This window comes from Protopterus annectens, chromosome 13.part0 (genome assembly GCF_019279795.1).
Source record: "Protopterus annectens isolate FY-2018-M chromosome 13.part0, PAN1.0, whole genome shotgun sequence".
NCBI classification, from domain to species: Eukaryota; Metazoa; Chordata; order Ceratodontiformes; family Protopteridae; genus Protopterus; species Protopterus annectens.
The window spans coordinates 646,878,187-646,905,762 of NC_056747.1; the positions used below are offsets into that span (position 1 = coordinate 646,878,187).

General features: G+C 41.2%; 1 protein-coding gene across 2 annotated transcripts in view; it reads right to left on the reverse strand.

Moving 5' to 3' along the window:
* Positions 1-9,056, reverse strand: part of P2RX5 (purinergic receptor P2X 5) — a 593,368-nt gene extending 584,312 nt beyond the window's left edge. For both annotated transcript variants that reach the window (XM_044054334.1, XM_044054333.1), the window contains exon 1: positions 8,836-9,056. In XM_044054334.1, the coding sequence (XP_043910269.1) occupies positions 8,836-8,972 (137 nt within the window). In that variant the 5' untranslated portion in view covers positions 8,973-9,056. The remainder of the gene's footprint in view (positions 1-8,835) is intronic.
* Positions 9,057-27,576: the final 18,520 nt, after the last annotated feature.

The window sequence follows — 27,576 nt, forward strand, 5'->3', positions numbered from 1 at the left end:
GTTGATAGACATTGGATTCCCCTGGAGTGACACCAGAAACTAAGCCAACTATTAAAATCAATCATTTTCTGTTTATATTCTGGCATCATCCTTGGTGAAGGTAGAATGTTGCTCAATGCAAGGCATGTACGTGTCTGAGACATATTCAGAGAGATCCATGATGTCTCTTTTCATATGGTCCAATGAGATACATCTCAGGTCATTTGCACCCTCAAGGACTAGGACAAAATCATACTGGTGCCTTTGGTGAAGTGACTTGAGTGTGTATGTGTGATATTGTAGATCCTAGCTCCATATAGGCAACTAACCATTATCTTCTCCTTGTCTAGCCTGGTGACAGGGGCATCATCTGTGTGTCACACAATAGAATCTTCTATGACAACAGTACTAGGTAAAGTGTTGTTTGTCTATCGGCTTTGCCCTTGGGAGATCACTGAGTGTCGGCTTATGTGTGGTGTTAAGAGCTGCTTTTGGTGGGTGCTTTAGTGATTGCTGAGGGTAGGTGTTGCCATTTGACAACTCAGGAGGTCTTTGAGGTTAATGGTTTCTTTTAAGTGCCTCAGCATAAGAAATTCTGTGTGTGCGATGAGCAGTATGAAGGACGTAGTATGTGTTCTTGACAAGTGAAGGATCTAGTGCGCATGTTCTTGACAAGTGAAGGATGCAGAGTGCATGTTCTTGGCAATCAACCATTCAAATGTAACTGTAGGTTTTCCAGCAGCCAGATACTTTGATCTGGTCCATGTGTCATCTCCCACATCAAATATATGCATCAGTGGATTTGCTACTGAGGCAGTGTGATGTGTCTCAGATTTGTCATTTCTACACTCACCTGCCACTACATACTGCTGAGTAGTAAACCTTCAGGAAAGCTTCTCATTTATGTGTCTATATTAATTTATCTGTACCTCTCTCTGAAAGTAAGGCTTCAACAGGTCCAAGTGTGACCTCAAATTCTGCTTGAGAAACAGCACTGATGGTGTTGCATTACTGGCTCCATGAACTATGTTTTGATAAAAAGAAAAAGAAATCATATGTCCTGAAGTGCAATGATTTTCTCTCAAATAAATCTCTCTGGTAACTTGTTTGTGGCTAGAGGATAGGAGATAGTATTGATGTATCTGATGGCATATTTCCTTTCAAAGGTTTTGAACTTTTCAAAGGTAGACATTTGTCCATTATCATCGCAGTGCTTTAATGGCAAATCATTCCATTGACACAATGCATCTAACACTGCAGTAGCATTCATAGATGTGGTTGATTGCATGCACATAAAGTGTGCAATTACAGCAATTAGAAATACACAGATCATGAGTGGTTCTACAAAACCAATGTGGATACACTGCCCTGCCACTGATAGCCATACCTCAGGGAAGAAAGGTGCTTGTGGTGATGCATTTTACATATGGTACCCAGAACAGTTACTGGCTAACTCCTCACACTGCTTGTTAATACTTGGTAGCCATATAAGACTTTGAACAAGGTTCTTAACTTTAAACTTCTCAAGTGCCCTACAGATACAATGTTCCGCATCAGCTACATAACATGGAAGAATTAGCTACTCTGGTTCCACACAATATGGCTTGATGACATAAAGAAGCTGATCTTCACCAACTGTGAATGTAGGATGCAATATGTTATCGTCTTTCTAGTCTTTAACAAGCTCATGCACTGGACAGTATGGGAATATCCCATGTTTCCCTTTGAATAAAAATATTTATTAGTAATGATGGTGATACAATACAATCTAATGCAAAAGTCCTACAGTACTTTCATAGTGCTTTGTGACTCTGAATACAATATCATATGAATGTTCTCCTTAGAAAAAGTAATTAACATTATAAGCATGTAGTATTTGTCAATTAAACTCCTTTTCTGGGAAAAAAATGGAAAATAATGCCTGATGGTCCATTTTCAGTGTGAATTATCTTCATTAAAGGTATTGATTAAACTTAGTTTTTCAATGTGAACCTTTTTTCCATAAAGATAATGGTTAAAATTCTTTACTTTCCTAGATCAGGTTAAGAGCCCCATTGTTAAATTTGGTTAAATTGCATTTAGCTATCACTGGTGATAATACAACAAATACAATGGGTAGCTATCAGGAATCTGTGTTATAAAATTATGCTATTCCATAAGGCAAAGCACCACCTGCCAATCTGATGGGAAAGGAAGGATTAAAGTCGCAGGCATTTATTTACTTTTATTTTATGCACTTTTGACCCTGATCTGCCCATCTACCGATTTCCTATTCACAAGACCTCCCTGTTGTTTCACTGAGTGGCTCTCATGAAACTAGTAAGACAGGCATGGCTCTGAGATAATGACAAATGTTCTGTAGGAAAATCAGAGTATTTCTACTTTTATTTTAATTCATATCTCTCCTCCCCTTGGTGACCTGATGGGCACACTGTTGAAATGAGCTGCAGTGCTTACCTAATGCCACATGCATGCTTCTACGAACAAGCTAAATTCTGGCTACATCACTATGTACTTCTTAACAAACCAAGCCCGTGTCTTAGTCCTACATAACCAGCCTATATTCAGCCTCTACTAGGTGCCCACAGAGGAAAAAAAAGTGGCCCACCTCTCTCCTGTTGTGAATGCTGGAGTTGGCTATTTACTCCTGTCTCCTCTGGCCATGACCTCCAGTACCAGGGTTGTTAGTCCGTTTCATGTCATTATCCCTCTATAGCATGGAGGTGGCTACAGTATGCAAGTACTCATCTGCCATTATCATTTCCTCATTACCAAGAAAGGCCATTCACAGCATCCCATCCATTTGTAAGTAGTCCCATTGTGCAGCACTATATTCAAAGAATATATCTTATCACCAAGAGATCTGTCTGGAAATTATTGTAGGACTCAAGCAATCCTCAGGTTAGATGTTAGTTGTGACACATCCTGAGATTTAAATGCTTTTAACACAACTTCCACTCTGCGAGTGATTTGTGTAAACCACCTGGGTCAGACCCATACTTGCACTAGGCAATGTCCTCCTTCCCTTTTAAGAACTCATACTTGTCTCTATTAGCTCAAAGTCCATACTCATTTATCTAAGACTCTGTTTAGATTATTCTGGGATCTTCTACATGAAAATGCTGGCTCAAAATTTTCACAGGGCGTGTGCTGTGCAGTATTCATTCTGGCCTCAAATGTAGCTGCAGTTATAAAGACTATAGGGTAATCATCTTTCTGTCTCCTGTCCTCTGAGAACCTCATGTCCACTGCACAACTTGCCCACCCATTTTCCTTCCTTTCATAGTTGCATATGGGCTGCTAGGCATAAAACTGCCAACAAGTTAAACACTGATAGTATGGGAACTGACTGCAACAACTCAGAATCAGGATGCCAGCACTGCTATGCATACTGAAGAATAGCCCAGAAGGAAACGAGTACAAAAGAAAACCAATGATGAGATGAACAGCAGTTTGTATGTAACAGCAGGCAGTAGTACATACATCTGACCTTAGAACATGGGTCATCTTAAGACAAAATACTAAAGAGTGTCTATATAACACAGGGGGAATGAACATGACTGTAACAAACCTGCTGACCTGCACAGCACAGGATCTTAATTAAACATAAAGGATAATGTCATGCTGCTGCTGAATTCCTGGATAAAACAGGAATGTTAAATTTTAGCTACCACCTTTAAAGTTGCTTCACCACCCACTAGATACTTCTGCCTCGTGTATAACACTGGAATACCACATCTGTAGCCTCAGTACCTATGTTCTGCAAACTATATGCAATCCTGAAGGTGTTATGCAGATAAATGCACACTTGAAATACTCACATGTAAACTGTAAACTTTATGCATACTGTCATACTTATATAAACACAAAAAAGGAATAAGATATCACGGTATTGTTCTTGTTGCAGTACTGAACCAAACATACTACAGTGTATTGTTCTGCACAAAGTGCTTTTACCTCTTCTTTGGCTAACAAACTATGTCAATTTCCTACTCAGCTATGTCTGTGAATGTTGTATGATCTTAACCTTGGCAGGACTGCTGTAGTTGGCTCCTTTCCTGGCGTCATTTGCAGTGTCACAATCTTACATACTAAACTACTCATATTTATTTATTTATTTAATTCCTCATTTGTTTGTAACCATTGTAAACATTGACCACAACAGACCAAATTCAGGTTCAGCCTAGGCAGGAAAATATTACAGTTTAATACAATTATAACATACAGTCAAATATTAGAAAAAAAGAAGAAAACAAATTAATAGTATACATAACAATGCTTAGACTAGGAAGTTATATAAAATGTGTGCAGTATGTACAGTTAGAAGAATTTTTTATTTATTTTTTTATTTATTTATTTTACATTTGTTGACCGGGAAAGTCCGACTAGGTTCCATAGATCCTGTTTTCAGTGGAGGCCCAGGAAGAAATGCTCCAGAAGCATGTCTTTAGAATTATGTCACATAATACATTGACAGTCTTTGCTTCTGTGGCAGGAGGCACCATACATTCTCTTTTCACTTTCTGACAATACTAAGTCTGTTAAAAGCACAAAGACAGACACCGACTCAGCATCTCCAGACTTTTATGTAGGTAAAGAAAAACAAGCACTGTGCAAGGGGTGAATATGAGGGAACCCATCAACGGCAGCAGGTTACTGGAACTTAGATCTATTTCTCTTTTGACAGAAAAGTAGAGTAGCATGTAGAGGTGGGGATCCAGTATGAAAAATAAGAGGAAGAAAACAGTGCAAGGGGTGAGGTAGGATATGTTTAACTTCCATTAAGTTTATTTTGATTGGCTTATAGGCTGTTAAGAGGTGACCTTTGCTTAACACATACAAGATGCATAGACTTGATGTGAATATATTGGATTTCATTAATACACACTACAGCACGTTTTTTTTTCTACAGTGACAAGAAAATATATTTATTTATTGTTGTAAACCAAGAATACAAGAGTTATGGAAATTCTTTTAACATAAGTTCCCCTCTGACTGAAATGTGCTACCTTGCTCTATCAGATGTTTTCACTCTTTACACTGTTCTAAATGCAATTCAGATGAATAAATTGAGGATGCAAAGTATTTAACAGGACAGTGTGGCATCATGCTCCAGGACAGCTGTCAGTTTAAACTGCATGACTCTGTCAGTGAGGTATAGTGGTTGTGAACCTGCTGTGTGTCTCAGGAAACTGTGGCAGTCAATCAGAATTATGATTCTGTGAGAGGCAGCAGTTGCTTGAAAAGGAAATCAAGTGGCCATGGAAAATACTAAGCACAAGTTGTGTACTACTAGGAATGCAAGGCAGTCTGGAAGAAGGCACAATACTGATACCATTATACTGGGGAACAGCACAGAGCACTGCAAGAAGAAAGACCTTTAGAAGGAAGAAGACAGGAAGGAAGCTGAACAACATCTGTGTTAAAGGTGCACTGGAGACACAATGGGAATAATAAGCAGAAAAATAAAAGTGGTAAGTAAGAGTAAGCAAGGACAAACATCAGTACTACAAAAATGAAGTAAATGGAGGTATGGCTGTGGCAGGACACAGTGGAGATGAGGGAGTTCTGCAGGAAGGTAGCGAGCTCAGTCACCTTCTCAGATGTTCTGTTAGTGCCAGGTGTGAGAAAAGCAAGGAAAGAGATTCACCAGAATTTAATGAGTGGCTGAGGAACTGATGCAATCAGCACTGATATGGGACAGCAAGCAGCATGGGAATTCAACAGAAAGATCAGAGGCTATACACCAGGAACTGCTTGGAACAAAAAGGAACTTGAAAAGAGGTATTAGAACATGGAATGGAACATCACAGCATAAGAGCAGGAAACTTAAGGAATTGTTACATTAAAATCTGCCCCTTTAAACTAAACTGGGGTATAAACAGATAAGTGAGAAGAGAAAACATAGTACTGAGAGTGTGTGCGTGTGTGTGTAATATGAAGGGATAATTAGAAAACAGCAAATAATACAGAGGATAATGGAGAAAACAGCGAGTAAAAACAAAACTGTATAATGCTAGAAGCTTGGATAAAAGGAAATAATTACTCAAAATGGCATAAATGTAGTAGGCATACCATAAATATGGACTACATGGATGAGGAAATGTTAACAGCTGAATTCAAGTTGCATGGAAGAGTAAGAAGAATAAAAGAAATGAAGGGAGTGTACATTTGAGATGGAATAATTGTGCAATGGTGAGCACACTTCTTCTTTCGGCTTTTCCCAGTTAGGGGTCGCCACAGTGGATCATCAGTCCGCTTATGATTGGCAGTGGAGTTTTACAGTGTCGAGTTACAGCCCGGCGCCCAACCTTCCACAGAAGGCACACACACTCACACCTAGGGCCAATTTAGAGTGTCCAATCGACCTACAGCATGTCTTTGGGATGTGAGAGGAAACCGGAGCACCCGGAGGAAACCCACGCGACCACAGGGAGAACATGCAGACTCCGCACAGAATCGAACCAGAGAACCTCTTGCTGTGAGGCAGCAATGCTAACCGCTGCACCACCATGGCCGCCCCAATGGTGAGCACACTAATCATCATAAAGCAGGGACAGACTGAGGCAGACATTTCTTTTGCAAATCACTGCATTTCAAAAGTTGTGCTTTACCATTTGCAGAAGAAAGGATAAAGGCAAATGTTTGAACTATTGTATGAAATGTAAGTATTTGCCTTTCTCTCAGCAATGATTACCTATGAAATTATTAAGTGACAAAGACTGTGTGTGCATAGGGAATTTACCCACACACAAAAATGAAATTCTGGACAAATATCCACTTGCAAGTTTCTGAATACAGTTTTGTGCATTAGGTTGGACTGTTTACTATTTTTGGAGACATACAGACTATAGTGTAGGATTTCGGTCTGTGGGAGAATCCAAGGAACCCAACCTCATAGTTATACACTGGCCACCAGATGGAAGAACGAAGACTGAAGATCAACAGTGGTCTGCCTGCACAAACCTCTGTCTTTATAGCATACAGATCAAGCATTTTTACCAGACATAATTAAGAATGTTTACTTTGATTCAATCAAGAGTTTTCATCTTGTGAAACAATGTGGAAAATTATTTGGTGAGGCAAAGGCACGGTTGATTATATTAAATAATCCATATACTGTAAAAACGACTCAACTGTATGTACTTTATCAGTATTTGTTTGCATTTTAAATTTCTTCTTCACTAACTTGCACACGTAAAACTATGCCTAGGTCCAGACTCAGAAGGGAGTTTATAATTACTAGCTGTCTGTCATCTTTTGTTATAAAGGCATAGTGTTTGTCGTGGTAACAAACTCATGGCCGAAACAAAGTCATTGTAAGGGTGCTTTGGAATATCTATTTTTTAATTAATGTACACAGTTGATTATTATACATAAAGAATTACAGACACTCAGCTGAAATGTTATGGGTCATCAGATACAGTAAAAACATCGAAGTTTATATGCTATGGCAGTGCCTGGTTTAGAAAAGGGACCCTGTACATATTAAGCAGAGTTTAACAGAACTGGATCATTTACAACTGTCTTTAATTTAGCATAAAACACAGCCATGCACTTTATGACTAGCCTAAAACAAACAAAGTAGCCACTGTCAGTTCATATGGAAGAAATGAAAGATGTGGGCAATCATTCCTAGGTTTTAAATTTGTCACTCATACCACTCCATGCTTTTGTTCTCACTCCTACTGTGTTCCTAAACACTCTGCACTCTTTGTATATCCTCTCTGATGAGCAATGTTTTACAGGTTTTGGAACTACTCTTTTCTAGTTCAAATAGAAGGATAACTCTAGGGCAATGAGCTAAAACTACCTGCTAGTCACGCTGATGAGACAGGCGACTGACGTTACCTTCCCCCACCCCCAATTACTTGCTTTACTTACCCAGGGGATACACACGGACTGTCTGGTATACTTTACCATCCTTTTGTCATTGCCCAAATAACATCCTCCTGGCCTAAACGCATATCCATTAAAGCATCTTGAACAGTACTGTCCTTCTTATATGGTGGGGTTCATATAAATAAGCTAAATTAGACTTTAAAAGTTGTTACACTGGTTTCATTATCAGTTTTTCTGTGACACGAGTTGTTTTCAGTTTAATTGGCACTATACTTATTATGAAAGATTGTGGGATTTAAAAAAATGAAGGAAACCTTAAACGTCAGGATGGAAACTTCAAATGGCCCTGATCAGTTTCTACGACAAATCGATACGGTGGGGATATATGCCGAATGTCCAGTTGCTTAGCGTGCTTACAAAATGGCATCACTCACTCATGTAAGTAAAACGATTTCAGATTATACACGACAACACCGTGTAAAAACTCCTACCCCCATGCTGGCGTTAAAACTACCCCGGGGGCGGCTACTGCTTGAAAAGTCACACGGTGTCCCTTCATGACTCACTGGCGAGAGTAAATTCCAGAAAAGGCTTGCTGGTGCTATCTCACCTCCTTTGGGCAGCTGCTCCTTGACAGCAGTTGTCAAACCACTCCAAAAATGCCGAATCCACACAGAGCATTGCGGAATACATAGGGCATCTACTCACTACGAAATATACACAGTGTAAAACTCTTAACAAGAAGTTAACAGACAGGTTGATTTTGTTTTGGTGGAATATGGAAACCCGCAGTATCCTCTCACAACACGTATTGTTAAAGTATTACTTTATTTTAGACACGTTAATAATTTTCTCTGTTTTTAGCGATGTCATCTGTTCTCTCACTAAGCGAAGGCGCGCGCGCTCACAAACCCACATTAAAAATGTATCTTCCATATCGCTATCTTTTCTACAGTTACATGTCTTAATTCTCCTTTTTTAATTACAACTTCAAATCTCTTGACAGGTGCTTACCCTACGATGTAAGCCAAAATGGAGAGCTGGACAAGTCGATATAAAATCCCCACTTTCCTGTTCTTGGTGATCACGTACTTCTCAGTCTTATAATCAAAGGCGGACAGAAATAAACCTTTCCATTCGACCTGCCCCATCCTCTTTTTTTTCTGCCCAGTACTCACATTGCTTCCACAAGTCGCTGACCCTGCATTACATCCCGGCAGACTACGAGCTCAGCAGAGGCTCTGTCTGTCAACTCAAGTGCCACGCCCCGTTCCCTTTAGTGACTCAGGCTGGTAGAAAGCTTACAAAACCCTATGCTAGTCATCTGTATTTTTTAGGTAATTGTCAGTTGGGTTACCACCTGTCCCTCTTTGCGAGCGACAGTCCCATTTGGGCAGTTGTGTCCTGTGGGGGAAAAAAAACTAAAGAATGACAAATGTCCTGAGATTTTAAGACAACAAGTATTTCTTAACTTTTCTTTAATCGTTGCATAAAACAGTTATTTTGTATCTGAAACACATAAATATTATTTGAAATAGCATAAGCAACTCAAATGCTACAAAAATAAGCTTTTATTTTGGCAAAAAGTGAAGTTCTGTCCTTTGCACTGGTCGTGGGTATGTTTTGTCCTGCAAAGTCTCACATTTCTACCAAAAATATCCCACTTTGGGCACTTGAAAAGGTGGCAATCCTAACTGTAGTTCCCTTTCCCGGTAAATATCGGAGATTTAAAATGAAATGTTTATGACAGTGTTGTATTCACTGATCGCACCTGAATACGAGATACAATATAGCTAATAGTATGAGTGGGTACTCTACGTTGGTTTGTGTAATTGCTTCGCGATTCATATTTTCATATACAACAGATCTGCATTCGCAAAGATTTCATATGGTTTAGTATTAGAACAATACCACTCAATCACAATCTGAATCAAAACACAGTATAAGTAAGCCACATAAAACATAACGATAACCACCGTGTAAAATATTTAACAATAATTATATTGCAATAAATAGACCGAAGTTTTTTCCTTTGCCTGTTAACGATTGTAATCATTTTAAGGTTTACATTATTTCCTATCTTTCCTATGTAAATTGTCAAAACATAATTCTGTTACAAAGATAAATCAAGAGAATAAACAAAGGTAGGAAAAGAATAACCCAACTTCTCCCAGCCGGGGTTGTCTGGGGAACCACAGAGTTTGTACCGTCAGAAAACAGCTTTGGTCATTTTATTTGATTTGTGACCCCCCTATATGTGGTGTGCAGTGAGATTTTGGCATATCAATTTATTGTCAAAGCAGATTTCACTAGGCCGATGATGCCTTTTGAAAAGAAGAATAAAAATACGAGGTTGTAATTTCTACGTGACCATACAATCCCTGGATAGGTTTGTTGTCTGAAGTTCTTTGTTTTGCCCAGTAACGATTTTAAACTCTTTAAAAGGTTCACTTTTTCCAACCTTTTCCTTGTACATTGTCAAAATACTACTCTGTTTCAATAAGAAAGAAATCAAGATAATAAACAGAGGCAGGAAAAAAATAATGTGTTGAAGAACTATCTAAGTATGTTGCCATAAAGTACAGTTTTGTACCTACCATAAATGTAGATGTTCGAGGATCTCCATTGCTGCAGTCCTGACAAATGGGTACTCCGCTGCCCACCATCGGCCCGAATACCAAAGGGCTAGAACCGGCGTCGGTCACGGGCGCCTGAGACTGACGTAAGTACTTGTCAGTACAAATGCGCATGACCGACGCCATAACCTCAGTCTTTCTTGCCTCAGACGTCAGAATGCAAAAAAAAAAAACACCACCCAAAAAAACCCCAATCTAAAACGAAAAAGGGGGAAGGAGGGAGGGAAAATAGGACTGCAGCAATGGAGATCCTCGAACATCTACATTTATGGTAGGTACAAAACTGTACTATGTTCTGTCTCCCATTGCTGCAGTCCTGACAAATGGGTAGAATCCCAGAGCAACGGAAAAAGGGGCTGGCCAACTAAATAGCAGGAGGAGCTGCAGACATGCCCTGTAAGACTGCAGTGGCAAACCCAGCCCTAGACCTAGAATAAAGAGGCAAATGATAATGCTTTGTAAAGGTATGTACAGAACTCCAAGTAGCTGCCTCTAGAATGTCTTTAGTAGCTACCCCTCTCAAAAAAGCAGTAGAGGTGGCCGTAGCCCTAGTAGAATGAGGCCTGATCCCAACTGGAACCTCCTTACCATGATGAGAGTAACAAAAGCAATACAATGGCTGATCCACTTGGAAATAGTTTGTTTGAGACAGCTTTCCCATTTGAAGCCACAGCAAACGAAACAAATAACTGTTGAGATCTCGAACTCATTGGTTCTGAACAAATAATACGTAACTGCCTATGCACATCCAAAGAATGTAAAACTCTTTCCCCTTCATTTTGGGGTTAGCATAAAAAGTAGGCAAATGTATAGATTGGTTCAATGCCACATTAGAAACTACCTTAGGCAGAAAAGTAGGATTAGTGCTAAGGAAACTCTGTCCTGGTGAAAAATCAGAAAGGTTCCACTGCCATGAGAGCCTGTAATTCAGATACCCTTCTAGCAGAAGTAACAGCCAATAAAAAGCAGTCTTCCAGGACAACAACTTCAATTCAGCCGTAGCTGCAGGTTCAAAAGGAGGCAGAGTCAGCTTTTCCAAAACAAAATTAAGATCCCAGGCAGGAGTAGGAGCCCTTGGGGGTCTTATATTCTTTGCCCCTCTAAGAAACTGTTTAAGCAAAGGATGTGAAAATAAAGGAGGATCACCATCATAGTGAGCAGAAATAGCTGCAGCATGCACTTTTATAGAAGAGAAGGACAAACCCTTGTCCAGTAACATAGTCAAATATTGCAAAGTACAACTCAAATTAGGCAACGTGACATCAAGGCCTTTAGCTGAACTCGAAAGAAAAATCTCTTCCATTTATCAGCATAAACTTTTCGAGTACTAGGACGCCTGGCTTCCAAAAGGACATCCAAAACTTGCTGAGGGAGCTGAAGGCCCTCATCCTCTAAAACTGAATCGCCAGGCTGTCAGGTGTAGGGATTGCACCCTGACATTGAGAAAATGATTGTTTTCTTGAGACAATAAGTGAGGAATCCGTGGTAATGGCCAAGGTGTCCCGTGAATTAGGCTCCTCAGCAGAGGGTACCAATGTTGACGAGGCCAATCCGGCTATAAGGATCATGCAAGGTTTGTCCCTCCTGACTTTCAACAGGACCTTTGGAAGAAGAGGCAGAGGAGGAAAGGCATACACATGAAGGTTGCTCCAACTGAAGGATAGTGCATCTATTTTCCAGGCTTTCGGATGAAACAGCCTTGTGCAAAACTGAGGTAGTTGGAATTCAGAGGAGAAGCGAACAGATCTATGTCTGGAGTTCCCAAGCCATGGTCAACTGACGAAATACCTGAGGGTCCAACTTCCATTCGTGAGGATCCACCATCTGTCTGCTCAGAACATCTGCTAGAATTTTGTGCTCCTGGCAGAAACTGTGCTCGAAGAGTACGTGCAGATCCAAAGCAGTTTCCCATAACAGCATTGCTTGTCTGCAAAGAGGGTAAGAATGAGTTCCCCTGCTTGTTGATGTACCACATGACAGTTGTGTTGTCTGTTCGAATCAACACCAGTCGGTCAAAGTAGATCCTTGAATGCTTTCAATGCAAATTGAACTGCCAGCATCTCCTTCATGTTGATATGCAAGTGAAGCAGCTCCGGGGGCCAAAGGTCTTGAATCCATTTTCCTTTGAAATGAGCTCCCCAGGCTGACTCCGAGGCGTCTGTCGTTAATATCTGACTTGCCTCCTGTTGGGTCACAGAGAGTCCCTTGTTTAGGTGACATTCCTGAGCCCACCACACAAATTCTTTCTGAATGCAAGGTAGAATCCGAATGACAGTATCCAAATCGTGGCTGTGTTGAGTCCAAACGCTTTTGAGATACCACTGTAGCTTCCTCATATGCAGTTTGGCATTGGGAAGTACTAGAATGCAAGATGCCATGAACCCCAAGGCTTGAAGGACTGTCCTTGCAGTCAGCCTGGACATTCGGATAGCTGTTGGAAGTATAGGTGAAGATTTCTTTGTTTGTCCGGGGTAAGAGATGCCATCTGAGTAGCTGTATTCAGTCTCACACCCAGAAAACACATCTCCTGTGAGGGTACTAGACTGGACTTTATTTCGTTCACAGAATACCCTAGGCATCTGAAAACTGTCATCACATACTGCAGATGTCGAAGAAGTTCATGCTTGCCCTGAGCCAGTATCAAACGATCGTCCAGATAAGGATAAATTTGAATTCCCCTTAGCCGGAGAAAAGCTATTACTGGAGCCAGGACTTTTGTGAATACCCTGGGCACAGTAGATAAGCCAAAGGGCAATGCAGAGAACTGATAATGCAAATTCCCAGTCAGAAACCTCAGGAATTTCCTGCAACTGGGCTTGATAGGAATGTGAAGATAGGCCTCCTTGAGATCCAAAGTCACCATCCAGTGATCTCTGCCTAGCATAGGCAACAGCTGCTGCAGTGTCAACATCTTGAATTTCGGAATTTCCAGAAAGGTGTTTAGAATGGATAAATCCAGAATGGGCCTCCAAGTATTTCCCTTCTTTGGCACTAAGAAAAGACGGGAATAAAACCCCGTGCCTCTGTCCACAGAAGGAACTGCCTGTATTGCTCCCAACCGGAGCAGAGAAAAAATCTGTGCCTGCTTCCAGTCTTTGCTGATGAGGCACATCCGGCATACCTTTGAAAGGAGGGAATGTGTGAAAATAAAACTTGTAGCCTCGAGTTATAATGTCCAATACCCATTTGTCCTGGGTAACCAAATGCCAATTCCTTTGAAAAGTCCCAGTTTTCCTCCTAGAGGAGCTGCCAGCAAAGCAGAGTCCGGCAGCTGAAGACACAGGTCATTGGGACTGCTTCGAAGGACTGACCCCTGCCCACCCCAGCAGAAGGGGTAAAAGAATTCAAAGGCCTAGAAGTAACAGGGCCCTGAGAGGAAGCCCTACCTCTACCATGCCTCGACCTGCCCCTAGAATGAAAGAAGAGGGAAAAGACCATCCCCTAGCAGGCCAATTCCTACTGAACTTAGGGGGCTGAACCTGTAAGAAGTCCTTTACCGTCTGCATAGACTTAGCTTTTTCCTCCATTTGTTTCAAAACTGATTCCACTGGAGGGCCAAAAGAACATCAGATTGCAAAGGAGCATCCATAATGCGAGCCTTAACATGCTCTGACAAGGACTGATCTCTAAGCCAGGCATGTCTGCGAACAACAGAACTAGTAGCAGCCACCCTGGAAGAAGCTTGTAAAGCATCAAAACCACACTGCAAAGAATGCTTACCAACCTGGTCTGAAGCATGCACTAAATCCTGAAGCTCCTTACAGTCAACACCTTCAGACAAAGCATCCACTTTACATTTCAATTGACTTAGCAAATAATTCTGATACCTGAGCATATGAAATTGACAATTTAAAGCTCTCATAGCCAAAGTAGAAGAGGTATACAGTTTTTACCCCACCTATCCAGGGCCCTAGTATCCTTGTCCAGAGGAACAGTTCTTAGCCACAGAAGCCTTAACACCTTTAGGGCCTTGAGAAATAGTTTCTGGATCAGCCCTAGGACTCTTATACAAGTACTTGTGAGCTTCCGGAACCCTGTAGTATCTATCTGGTTTAACTGGGGCAGGGGCAGAGAATCTGGGTTAAGGGCAGCCTCAGAAAATACATCCTGAACAACATCCAGTACAGGGGGAATAGCCAAAGGCCTGTGCTGAGGTAAAACAAAATTCTCTCAGCCTTTACGAGAATCAGAATAATCCTGGCCATCCCACTGGAAATGTTCCCTCATGGAATGCAAAGTTTCAGAGAAAGAAAAATCTTCTGGAGGGCGCAGAGGGAGTAGCATCCTCAGCCTCGAATCAGAATAGGGAGGGAAATCCTGAAGCTCTTCCACAGAGGAATCTGACTCATTGGAAGACTGAACCAGACCCTCCAACTCTGTGTCTATCCTGGGCCTCTTCACAGGGGGGGGCATGGAACCCTAATCAAAGTAATCAAATCTTCAGCCATCTTTAACATGTGCTTCCTAGAGCTGGACCCCGGGGATTAGCACCAGCAGGGATAGACTTAGATTTAGAATGGCCTTTGCCTTGAGAAGGAGGAGGTCTAACTACCCTATGAGGGGAGGAAGCCACTGACAATAAAGAAGCACCTCAGCCTGGCCTAACACAGGAGAAGCCACTTCCTGCAGTAACAAAGGCTCCCCTAGACACACTTGGTGGCTGGGAGATGCGAAGACGAACGCTGAGCGGCAGAACAAGCGGGCAATAATTAAACGACCCAAAAAGTAGCTGCGCTGACCGCCTTAGCGTCGTGCTCAGAGAGTGAATGGTAATCCTATGAGAATCTGTTTCCCACAAGAAATACAGTTAATGGCTGCTGACGTGGGCATGCAGGGCAGGAAGAATGGCGGATGGCAACGGTATCCAGTCTGTGAAAGCGGTTCGAGCGCTGACGGCACTTGCTGAGGTCATCGGCAAAGAAAGCCAACCACAGAGTTTGTACTGTCAGAAAACAGCTTTAGTCATTTTATTAGATTTGTGACCCCCCCCCCCCCCCCATATGTGGTGTGCAGTGAGTTTCTGGCATATCAATTTATTGTCAAAGCAGATTTCACTAGGCCGATGATGCCTTTTGAAAAGAAGAATAAAAATACGAGGTTGTAATTTCTACGTGACCATACAATCCCTGGATAGGTTTGTTGTCTGAAGTTCTTTGTTTTGCCCAGTAACGATTTTAAACTCTTTAAGGTTCACGTTTTCCAGCCTTTTCCTTGTACATTGTCAAAATACTACTCTGTTTCAATAAGAAAGAACTCAAGATAATAAACAGAGGCAGGAAAAAAATAATGTATTGAAGAACTAAGTATGTTGCCATAACCCAATCTTTGCCAGCTGTGGTTGTTTTGCTATCACATTTATAAACAACTTTGCTCATTTCATTCGATATTTGACTAACGGACGGCACTATATGTTGTACAGTTAAGTTTTGGTATATCTATTTATTGTCACAGTAGATCTCACTAGGCCAATGGTGCCTTTTGAAGAGGGAAAAAACATGGTTGTAGTTTCTACTGAATAGATGTCTTCAGACTCACCCCACGGAGCCCACATTTACACCCAGGAATGAGTTCTAAATTTTGACAATTTGTGGCTTGCCCATTGGAGCAGAGCAAGGATACTCATCTGTGCTAGTAGTCACCCATTTACTGGAATGAACACAAGTCACCATAAGGGCTGCCTAGGCAGGATAGGGATCCGTGTCTGCTCTCCTATCACATAAAGCATGTAGAATATCTCACCTTTTGTGTGACCCAGTATCTACTATATGACAGGTAGAAGTATTCTCTAAGCATTCTTGATGTCATTACATGCCACTCCTCCTTGAAGAGACCTTGAACATAAATTGCAAAATGATGGATCCCAATCTTTGTTATTTGAACATTAATCCCTAGTTCTATTTGAAGTAGCCACATGCCTTTGTCCTCTGACAAATTGGATGGCCTGCCTGTCAGCTAAAGGGATACATCCAGGATCCCTAGGAAAAAAAAAAACATCCTGGGTACTCCAAGTGAGCAGAGCATGGTCAAGCAGAAGGCAAATGAGCACAGTGACTCAAATGAAAATGGGGCAACATAAAAAGCTGACCAACTGCAATAGTAGGTCTAGAATTAGTATACGTTTCTACTAATTTTCACAGCTGACTCACAACTGAAAATGACCATATAAAAACATATTCAGAGATGATAGCTCTCAGTGGAAGTGAGATTTTTTTCTTCCTATTTTTTATTTGCTTTTATGAGGCAAGTGGACTTGAGCGATTGTACTATTTAAAGATGCAAAATTAAATATATACAAAAGTTTTACTTCAAAAACATATGGTATGTACTAGCAAGAAGGTTATGTACTGCATTTTACTGACTGGCAGTGCTTGACCATGACCGTTTTAAAAGCATTAAAATAAGCACTAAAGATGGTGGTGTCTCCATATTGTTAAAAAATAATAATAATCTCCACACTCACTAGAAAACATTATGACCTGGAACTTCTCCATGTCCATTAACAAACCCCCTTATCATATCATAGCTGATTATAGGACCCCCATTATGTTTTCCTTGGCCCACACCACCTATCTTACTAGTATGGAGTTCCTATGTATTATGCCAAACACCATTTTCCTAGGAGACTTCAACTGTACCTCCATAAACTGTGAGACATATACATCCTCAAACATGTATGCCCAGAGATTTACAGACTTCATCAATGCCTACTCCAAGGATCATTTATCTGCACCCCAACTAGGGGCGATAAAATCCTGTACTTGGTCCTTACGGATATGAGACAGCTTTATTCCCGACCAATTGTGACTTTCTCCCTGGTCAAACCAGAACACAAGCCAGTCTCATTCACATTAAGACTAAAGCCTGAAGCATCTTTTAATACCTCAGAGCACAAAGATTTTACAAGAGCTTGTCATAAAAGGAAATATTTCCAGCCCAGCTTGCTGGAATTTTGTAATTAATTATATGTCATTTGTGAATATCAACATGATTCATATGCTTGTGTTATCAGTGTATTAGAACTGCATGTTATATGTATATCAAACTGCCGGTACAGAAGCATGGGTAAAGTACTGAGCTTAAAGATGCATCCATAGTGTACCCTACTGGAAAAGAACAGAAATGTGTATATACTATTGTAATTCGGTAAATATATATAAACAGTGGAAACTGGAACATAGAAGGTTAACTTGCAAAACTTCAGAAAAATGGTTGAAATTAAATTATTTTATAACTGTCCCATAAAAGATAGTTTCAATGCAACAAGTAAACATGATGTCTAAAACTAGGGAGCCTTTTGCATTGTCTTGTAAGTGTTTTATTGTTTTACGTCTTCTAGCAGCTGCAAAGATCTGAGGGCTATGTATTTTTCACAGGGAGATGCTATATGGGTTGGAGACGAAAAGGAGTCAGTTGTGCGGGAGTCAGGCTGGATGGAAAGATGTAAAAGATTGCAAGATTGTGAATCGGTGGATAGAGTTAGGATAGGATTAGGATAGCTAGGATTAGATACAGGGAGGGTTTGTCACAAGTTTGAGAGAAAGCAAGAATTGCAGAGATTGAATTGTGCTTGGTTTGGGGACATGTGCTGGGAGGATGATGGAGTATATTGAAAAATTAGAGATGGGCTAGAAGGTAAGAGGAGAGAGGAAGGGAAAGATTAAGGAGTGGGTGGTGGAGGAGAGGCAGGACAGGTGGTTGGTGGAGCAAGATGCAGAGGAAGAGAAGATGGAAAAAGAGATGATGATGTGGTGGAGCGACCCCTAACGGGAAAAGCCGAAAGAGAATGATGATGATGCTAAATGCTGGCAGTTTCTGACAATGGGGGTTTAGCTTGGGAATTGAAGTCAGGTGACAAAAAGTGATGTCATGCTGCAAGTATCCCAGTAGTAATATTTTATATTAATTTAAGAAATATCTGTGAGAGTAACAGAGCATTTTGTATTTGTCTTTAACCTGGCAGCATCAGCTGGAAACATCCACTCACCACATCTGTCTTGCCTTGCTGTAAGTAAGTTAACTAGGGTACAGTAATTTCTTTTAGATTTAGTAAGTAGTAAAGATTAGTTTAGATGTTTTTTGTATTTATTTGAGACTGTCCTGCACTGTTGTTTTAAATATTTCCTGTGATTTTGAACTCTGAAGTCACTGTGAATACGTATTTAGTATTGTCTTGTTCTTTTAATATTTATTATTAAATATATTTAACCATATCTTTGTATCTGATATTTGTGAGACATATTTAAGCTCTTAGTATACTTGCATATCTATTTGGTGACACTGTGCAGGTCACTCCTAATAGCCTTGGTCTTGGTCAAACTACCATTTGGATTAATAGTAACATTACACAGTAGGATTGGACACACTTTGTTAAGGACCTTAAAGTAGCTGATAAGGGGTTCTGGTGGCAGTGATAACTACCTTATAATCTGAACAGAAGGGGGCATAGCTAGAAACCTGTGCCAACCTTTCCCAGGTGTGTGTGAGTGTGTACATGTAAAACAAATCTCCAAGAGTGTCTGTGTCAGCTACTTGGGCAGGAACACAAAGCACTGGTTGGACAGAGAGAGTGTTGGAGGACTTGGATTTGAACCCTGGCTAAGGACTCAACTCTATAGCTGTGCCAGTGGGGAGTCTTATTGGGCATCTGGAGAAAGAGGGAGAAACCATCCTCAGACTGACTGTGCTCTCTGTGTGCTCTTAAGAGAAATTGCACTTTACTGTGTGTGTACTTGTCATCCTCCCAGTGTGTACATTCCCCACTGTTGCCAGTGGTGAGGATTGAGGCTCCTTGATTACTGGGCAGTGTTGGGTGTCACAATGCTGATCTACTAAAACTGAGTGATAACCTGGCTAAATTCAACAGTCCCCTTCATTTTGATGACCTCATTGCTTATGCAGAATCCTTTACTGCCAAATTTTATGCACATGTATGTAGCTGTATAGATGCAACTGTCCTGCTCAAAAATAAGTACCATACCAAATTCAAAAATAACCCCCGTGGTAGAATCCAATTATAAACAGTCTCTGTAATAAAAGAAAAAAAAACTCTCTGTATGCAAAAATTAGTCTAACTCTCAAGATACGAAAAATGGTCCTTGCTAAATTAAACAAGGAATTCTGGATCTTTATTAAGTCAACCAAAGGCAGGCATGAAGTAAAAATATGCCCCCAGGTGAAGGATAATCACAAATCCTTTAAATATGTCTACAGTATCAGAAACAATGCCCATCAGTATGAAAAGCTTATAATAAGTGATATCACATACACAGACTCAGAGGACATAACCAATTTGCTTGTGGACAAATTTAGCTTAAACCTCACCCCCTCCCTCCTCTGATATTATCTAAGGTTCATAGGTTCATAGGTGTATACTAGGCTAATGGCCCTGGTGCCTTTACAAGCCTAGCCCATAGAAGTGCCCTGGCATTGTTCCGCCCGACATCAGTTCCCAGTGCCTCTATCAAGTAGAGCCACTGGAGTAATCCCAGGGGTGAACTTTCTATTTCCCATCTACTCATTAAGATTTCTCTTGAAGAAGGCCAATGAGGTGCTCTGCTTGACATGTATGGGAAGTCTATTCCAGAGCATGGGCAGTCTCTGGGTTATGAACCTCCATTATTTTCTGTTGATTGTGGTAATGAGGTTGAGGTCTCTGGAGTGTGTGGTGCGGAGGGATTGGGATTTCTAGCATTTCTAACAGAGCTGGGTCAGACATGGCTTTGTAAGTCAAGCAGAGATCACCTCTTAGTAGACGATATAAGGCAGAGAATAGCTGGAGTTTTTTGAGTCTGTCCATGTAGGACATGTGTTTAAGGCTTAAGATCCTCCTCGTGAGTTACTTTTGTGGCCTCTCCAGCTGTTGTAGGTGTCTAGTGAGGTACATGCCAAATGGGGAATTATGCTCTATGATTGGTCTAATGAGGGAAGAGTAGAGAGAAATGATGACCTCTTTCTTCCTGGATGCAAGACCCTTGATAATGAGATGTGCCACATAGAAGGACTTTCTGACCACAGTGGCAATGTGGTGGTCGAAGGAGAGGTTGCTGTCAACCTGTGTCCCTAGATCTCTTATAACTCCTTCAGTTTTCAGTGGGTTCCCATCAATGTGGTAATTAGTGGGAACTGAGTTTTTCCCAAAGGGGATGACAATGGATTTTTTGGCATTAAGCTTAAGGCCATGTTTTCGACACCAGTCATTGGTCTCAGTGAGGCCTTTCTGTAGGATGTCTGCATCACTTGGCGAGTTAATAATGGCTTCCAGCTTGCAGTTGCCTGCAAACTTGGTCAGCCAGAGTCCCTCCATGTTGGCCTGGACATCTGAGAATTAGATGCTAAACAGGATAGGACCCAGAGCCGATCCCTGTGGGACTCCACTTGTGACTGGTTGGCAGTCTGACTTGGAGTCCACTGCTTTCACACTGTGGATTCTCTCTATGAGCCAATTTGCAACCCAACTAATGATATAGGGGTTGATGCCTAGTTTGGTGAGTTTATCAATAATTCCTGAGTGAGGAATGGTATCAAAGGCCTTGGCCAGATCGAGGTAGGCTGTATGAACTGCCTTACCCTCAACCACAGCTCTGGCGACTGACTCAAAGAAGTCAACCAGGTCGAGCAGGCATGATCTACCTTTCACAAAACCAAATTGTGTGGGATCTAGAGTTTGGAGATTCCCTATATCCTTGTTAATTAGGTCCATGATGATGCGCTCCATAGCCTTACATATCAGACTCATCAGGCTAACGGGGCAATAATTTCCAGCGTCTGTAGTCGCTCCTTCTTTATGGAGAGGGATGACTGTAGAAGTTCGCCATTCAGAAGAGACAACACCTGAATTGAGGCTGTGAGTGAACAGGGCACACAGATGTGGTGCCAGTTCACTTTGTAATTCATGTAGAACACAGTCAGGGATATTGTCAGGTCCCATGAAATCTGTATTCTTGGCCTCGGACAATGCAGCTTTAACCTGTGCTGCAGTAATGCTGGGTGCCTGGCATTCTTCTGGTATTGAGATTGGTCCTTTGGGGGGGAGAGAGTGGTAAAGTTGGCACTGCATCTGTCGGCCTGTATGTTGGCTCTATCTGTTGGCTTAGTATAGGAGGTATTATTGTGCAGTAATTCAGAGCAAATCTGGGTATTGTCATGGAGATTCTTTATATAACTAGAAAAGTCTTTGTGGTTGTTTTTAGTGTGTGCTGCAATTCTGCCTTTATAGCTGGCTTTGGAGGTTTTGATGAGGGATCTCAACTTTATGTTGAGGCTAATAAGGGAATTTTTCCAGTCTGGGCTTTCACCTTTTTCTGCAACAGTTTCTTCCTTTTGTTGTAGAGTTTATTAATGGCAGGGGACCACCAGATTTGCTTCCTTTTTTTTTTGGAGAAGAGTGTCTTGGTTCTGTTGGGTATGGCTAGTTCCATGCATTTATGTACATGTTTGTACATTGCATTTGGTGTATGATTTGGCAGTCATGCATCTATTTTCCATTGGCATCGGTGCTGTGAAGTTAGCCACCTCTGGTTTTAGGAGTCCAAAGTCAGTTTTGGAGATGTTTTTCATAGTGGATACCTTTGCAGGGGCTGTGGGTAAGATGTGGATTTCTATGGTGATTAGTTTGTGGTTGGGTCTAACCAGGGAGGAATTGACTATTGGTGTAGAGCAATTGTTGCACATGTTACTAATAACCAGGTCAAGGATGTTGCTTCCTCTAGTGGGGGTAAGAATGAGCTGGTCCAGGGCACTGGAATTGATGAATTCCAGGAAGAGTTGGGCCAGTGCACTGGTGCATGAATAGTTTTCCCAGTTGATGGAGGGGTAGTTGAAGTCATCTAGTATGAGAGTGTTGGGTTGGATCTTAATAGCTTACAGGGTGCTTAGGAATGTGGAGTGAGAGTATTGGGACATGGTTAGGGACCTATAGTAGGCTACGACCTGAATCGCCATCTTACCCAATGTTAGTTGTACCTGGAGTATCTCAGATGCATTATGCTGGACTACTAGTCTGGAGGTGCACATGTCCTTTATGAATATGGAGACACCACCACCTTTGGAGCTTTGGTCCATGTTCTGGGGCTGAAAGGTGTGGAATGAGTTATAGCCTGGTAGTGCAGGTGTGCTTTCTGCTGCTTTAAACTAGGTCTCCGTTTCAGCACAAATGTCATTGTTCTCCATTTTGAGGAGTGCTTTGAGTGAGTGCATTTTGAGATTTAGACTTCTAGAGTTGAGCAGCAAGACCCTCAAATCACATTTATTTATAGCTTTTATGGTGGTAATTTGGTCTTTGGAACACTGCCTAAAAAAGGCACAATAGGGGTGGCAAGAGCCTTATCCAGTAACCGGAAACCCAGGGGTGACAGATGCAGGCCATCTCTGGCAAAGCATCAAGGTCTGTCAGTCATGTCATCCCAAGCAGACAGATACTGGATCCCCTTAGAATGACACCAGAAACTTAGCCAATTGTTGAAGTCTATCATTTTCTGTTTGTACTGCGGTATCATTCTGGGCGATGGTAGGATGCTGCTCAGGGCTAGGGTCATACCTGCCTGGACCACATAATCCAAGAGCTCCACCATGTCTCTTTGCATGTAGTCCAGAGAGGTGAATCTCAGGTCATTCACACCCACATGGACAATGATAGAGTCATAATTGTACTTGTTGTGGAGTGACCTGAGTGCGTGTGTTATAAGTCGAATTCTGGCACCTGATAGACAGCTGACTATTACTTTCTCCTTATTCAACCTAGTGAGTGAGACATGAGTGTGCCTCACTATTGAGTAACCTATGATTATTGTATTGGGCAAGCTGTTTTGCCTTAGGGGCTTGGGTTGAGGTCACACTGTGTAGGTGAGCTGTGTGTCTTGTGGTTTGTGCTTTGTTGTGGTGGCCGAGTGAGTTTCTGCCTTGGAGGTCTCTGCTGTTTGGGTAGATTTCTATTGAGAGCCCCCGCAAAGGTGGGTGTGTGGTTTGTGTTTTTATTTGAGGGCTGTGATGGTGGGTGTTCTGGAGGGCTATGTGTTCCATGTGGTGTGGTGCAGGTGTTGAGCTTCTCCTCTTGACCAGATATTCCAGTCTTGGCTGGAGAGTGCATGGCTTCCAATTTGGAGATATAAGTGCATCTCTCACAAGTCTGAGTGTTGGAAGGTAAGAGGAGAGGGTTGTCTGTGTATATGAGGCAGTTAGTACACTGCCTCAGAATGTCCAGGTTCACCAGGGTAATAGGAGAAAGCACAGGGAACTGACCTTTACGCATGCCAGGAGAGATGGTCATCATTGCTAAGTACTGGAGCTGTTTCCTTATAGGACGTCTAGTGCTGAAAGCACTTATGTATGCTACAATAATTGCTACAAAAAGCCTGATGAAGTGCTAGGTGAATAAACTAATTAAAGTGTGAGAGAGAAGAGAACTAGCAAGATCTAAGGGAAAAATTGAAGAGCAGACTTTCTGGCACCGGTAATAGTTTACCGCTTTTAAACCAGAAAGTTGAAAGCAATAGAAACACTGCCCAAATGGCCAATAAACTACAATTTCAGAGCCAGAAACCACTCCTCTTGTGGTAGATAAGCTACCTAGTGCTTACCACTCCCGCTGATAAGCTGGAAGGCTTCCTTCTAACACAGAAAGGTCTGGGGAACTTGGAAACTTACAAAACAGTCCTGGATACGGCAAATCTGTATCTGGACTACTCTAGTAACAGGAAAGGCAGGAAACAAGCTTAGAACATTTTTTCTTGTTTTTTTCAGCAAAAACAGTTAAAACAGTAACAACAATACTTTAAATGCAGTGCAAGCTAGCACACTTGAGTGTGCAGCAATATTAAGGCAAATACAGTTAAAATAAATGCAGTTAAATGAAGAAATTACTTAAATCAAGTGCAGAAAGCAGTATAATCAGAAAAAAATCAAAATGGAGGCACAAAGTCTCTTTCTTCTTTTTGTTGCTTTTGTAGTCTGCATGATGCTAAAACAGGATCCACAGACCTTAAACAAGCACAAACCAGTGCAAACACAGGCTTTTAAACCAGAAAGTTGAAAGGGATGGAAAAACTGCCCAAACGGCCAATAAACTACAATTTCAGAGTCAGAATCCACTCCTCTTGTGGTAGACAAGCTACCTAGCGCTTATCCCTCCCACTGATAAGCTGGAAGGCTTCCCTCTAACACAGAAAGGCCTGGGGAACTCAGTAACTTACAAAAACAGTCCTGGATACATCAGATATGTATCTGGACTACTCTAGTAACAGGAAAGGCTGGAAACAAGCTTAGAACTTTTTTTTGTTTGTTTTGTTGCAGAAAACAAAAAACAGTTAACTTGTAGCTGGAATACCTCAAAAAGTATTTAAAACCATGCAGCTGAAGCTCTGGATGCTGTGCAGACCTGTATTTAGTCCATGCTACTCAATTTTAAGGTTAAGAACTCATTAAGATAAAACTAACAATGAAGCACAGATTAATCACTTATAGTCAAAAGAATAGCACTTGCATTATAAAAAAATATAGTTAAACAGCAACGAAATGCAGTAAAATGTAATTAAACAGTAATGAATTGCAGTAGATAGCAATGAAATATAATCAGTAGATTGCTTTGAAACAATAGCTCACAAATCACAACAGTAACAGGTAGCACTAATAAAGCAGCGATTCAGTAGAATACTGTCATCAATTTAGCGAGGCTACCAAAAAGCAGTAATAAATATGGCAAACAGCAAAATGAAGTTGAAAGAGGTACATTTTTTTTTTAGTAGAAAGTGAAGAGACAGACGATAAGGTTCAGAAGCTAAAGGGGTGGGCCTTTACTAAGTTCTCACTATAAACAGTAGAATGAGCTGATGTAATTTGACTGGGGGAGGGTGTACAGTATCAGCTTTATACCAGAGGTGGGCAACTCAAAGCCACCAAGATTTAAGACCACCATCACAACAACTGGACGGGTGAGTGGTAAAAAGAAAACAGTTGTACAGATTACAGAGATATGTAATAAAACAGAATTGAAAATAAACACTTATCTTTTTCCAATATCACAGAAAGCCAGTCTCTCTGCAGCTTTGAAAAGCGTGAGCAAACAAGTCTAACTGGTTTAAAACACTGGCTATTAAAGGCAGAGAAACAGAAACCAGCCCAATTATCCAATCAAAAATAACAGTTTTGCAGGAATGCTTTTAGCTAGATTAAACTAGCCACAAAGAAAAAAACAGGTAGCCTTCTCCAGACAAAAGATTTCACTACAAGCTGAAAGGGTCACAAACAGTAACAGATATTCAGCTCTGTCAGACAACGAAAAGGAGACTAAAAACAGTTGCACTGATTTCAAAAAACAGTTGTACAGATTACAGAGATATGTAATAAAACAGAATTGAAAATAAACACTTATCTTTTTCCAATATCACAGAAAGCCAGTCTCTCTGCAGCTTTGAAAAGCTTAAGCAAACAAGTCTAACTGGTTTAAAACACTGGCTGTTAAAGGCAGAGAAACAGAAACCACCCCACGTATCCAATCAAAAATAACAGTTTTGCAGGAATGCTATCAGATTACATACCTAAATATACACCCCACATAAGTTCTCAAGGTGCTATCTAAGGCCAGCAGCACTATGTCTATGGCCAGATAAAGTATCAGACTGCCTACTGGCCAAACTGAAACTTTTTTGTCTAATTCCCTAAAAAAGCCATTCAGTATTAACATCAAACTAGGCTTCATGCAGAATGAATGGAAGACTGCAGTAGTCATTCTCTTGCACAAAGGTGGGACTTCAATGGGTATGAACAACTGAAGACCCATAAGCCTAATCAGTCTCATCTGTATGGCTATGGAAAGGATTCATAGTTTCATAGATTGTTACTAGGCAAACAACCCAAGGGGTCTTTCTAAGCCTTGCCAAGTTTTCCCAAAATAATAATGATGTCTTGTATCCATGTAAGACATTGAGGGCCAGGCATTTAAGGCCTGGTGTAAATGTCCTATACCCCATCCACCAGTCTAGGGTGTGCTTCAACTGGGTAATAGACAAACTCAGCTTCACATGGATGAAAAGCCTGTTCCATGGGAGGGGCAGTCTGTGGGACACATAACTGTCTATCCAGCATATTCTGTTTAAGTCACAGACAAAGTTCTGGTCCCTAGACCTTGTATTTCTGGTATTCTTTGATTTATGAATATGCAGGAGATTCATAAGTGTGGGGTTTACGGATGCCTTGTAAGCCAGTCATAGATCACCCCTCAGTGGTCTATAGGAGACTGAGTCGAGAGAAAGGACTTTAAGGCACCCTGCATAAGGCAGACTTGTTATGCCTTGTATTCTTTTTGTAAGGAACCTCTGATGTTGCAATAGTTGCTGTGTATGTCTGATTGGATACATACCAAAGGAAACATTGTACTCTATAATTGGTCTGATAAGGCCAGAGTACAGTGGGATAATGACCACCTTGGACCTAGATGCCATGCCATTACTTATAAGTTGTGCAACATAAAATGATTTCCTCACCACTATGGCTACATGGTGGTCAAAGGTAAGGGTACTCTCTAAGTGCATTCCCAGCTTCCTGACCACTGGATCGACTCTTAGGGGAGTATTATCAACATGGTAATTAGTCAGGATGGCTGACTTCCCAAAGGGTACAATTATGCATTTCTTAGCATTGAGTTTAAGATCATGGCTTTAGCACCCTTTGTTAGGCAGACACAGGCCTTCTTGAACAATGCTAGTGTTTCCAAGGAAGTCGATAATAACCCCCAGCTTGCAATCATCTGCAAATTAGTCAGCCATACATCTTCAGCATTTGTTTCCATTTCAGAGAAATAGATGTCAAAAAGGAGCACCCTGGGGGACTCTGCTAGTGACTGACCTCTTGATGGTGGTAGCCTCATCTATTTTTGACCTCCTGGGTCCTGTCAGTGAGCCAGCTGGCTATACAGTAGGTGATAAAAGTGTTTATACCTAAATTAGTGAGCTTGTCTATAATGCCTGAGTGGGATATTGCATCAAAAGCCTTGGCCAGGTCGAAGTAAGATGTGTGCACAGTCTTGCCTTCATCCAATGCTTTGGTGACCCTCTTAAAAAAGTCCACAGATTTAATAGGCATGACCCTCATTTAACAAAGCTGAACCGTGATGGATCCAGTATTTGCA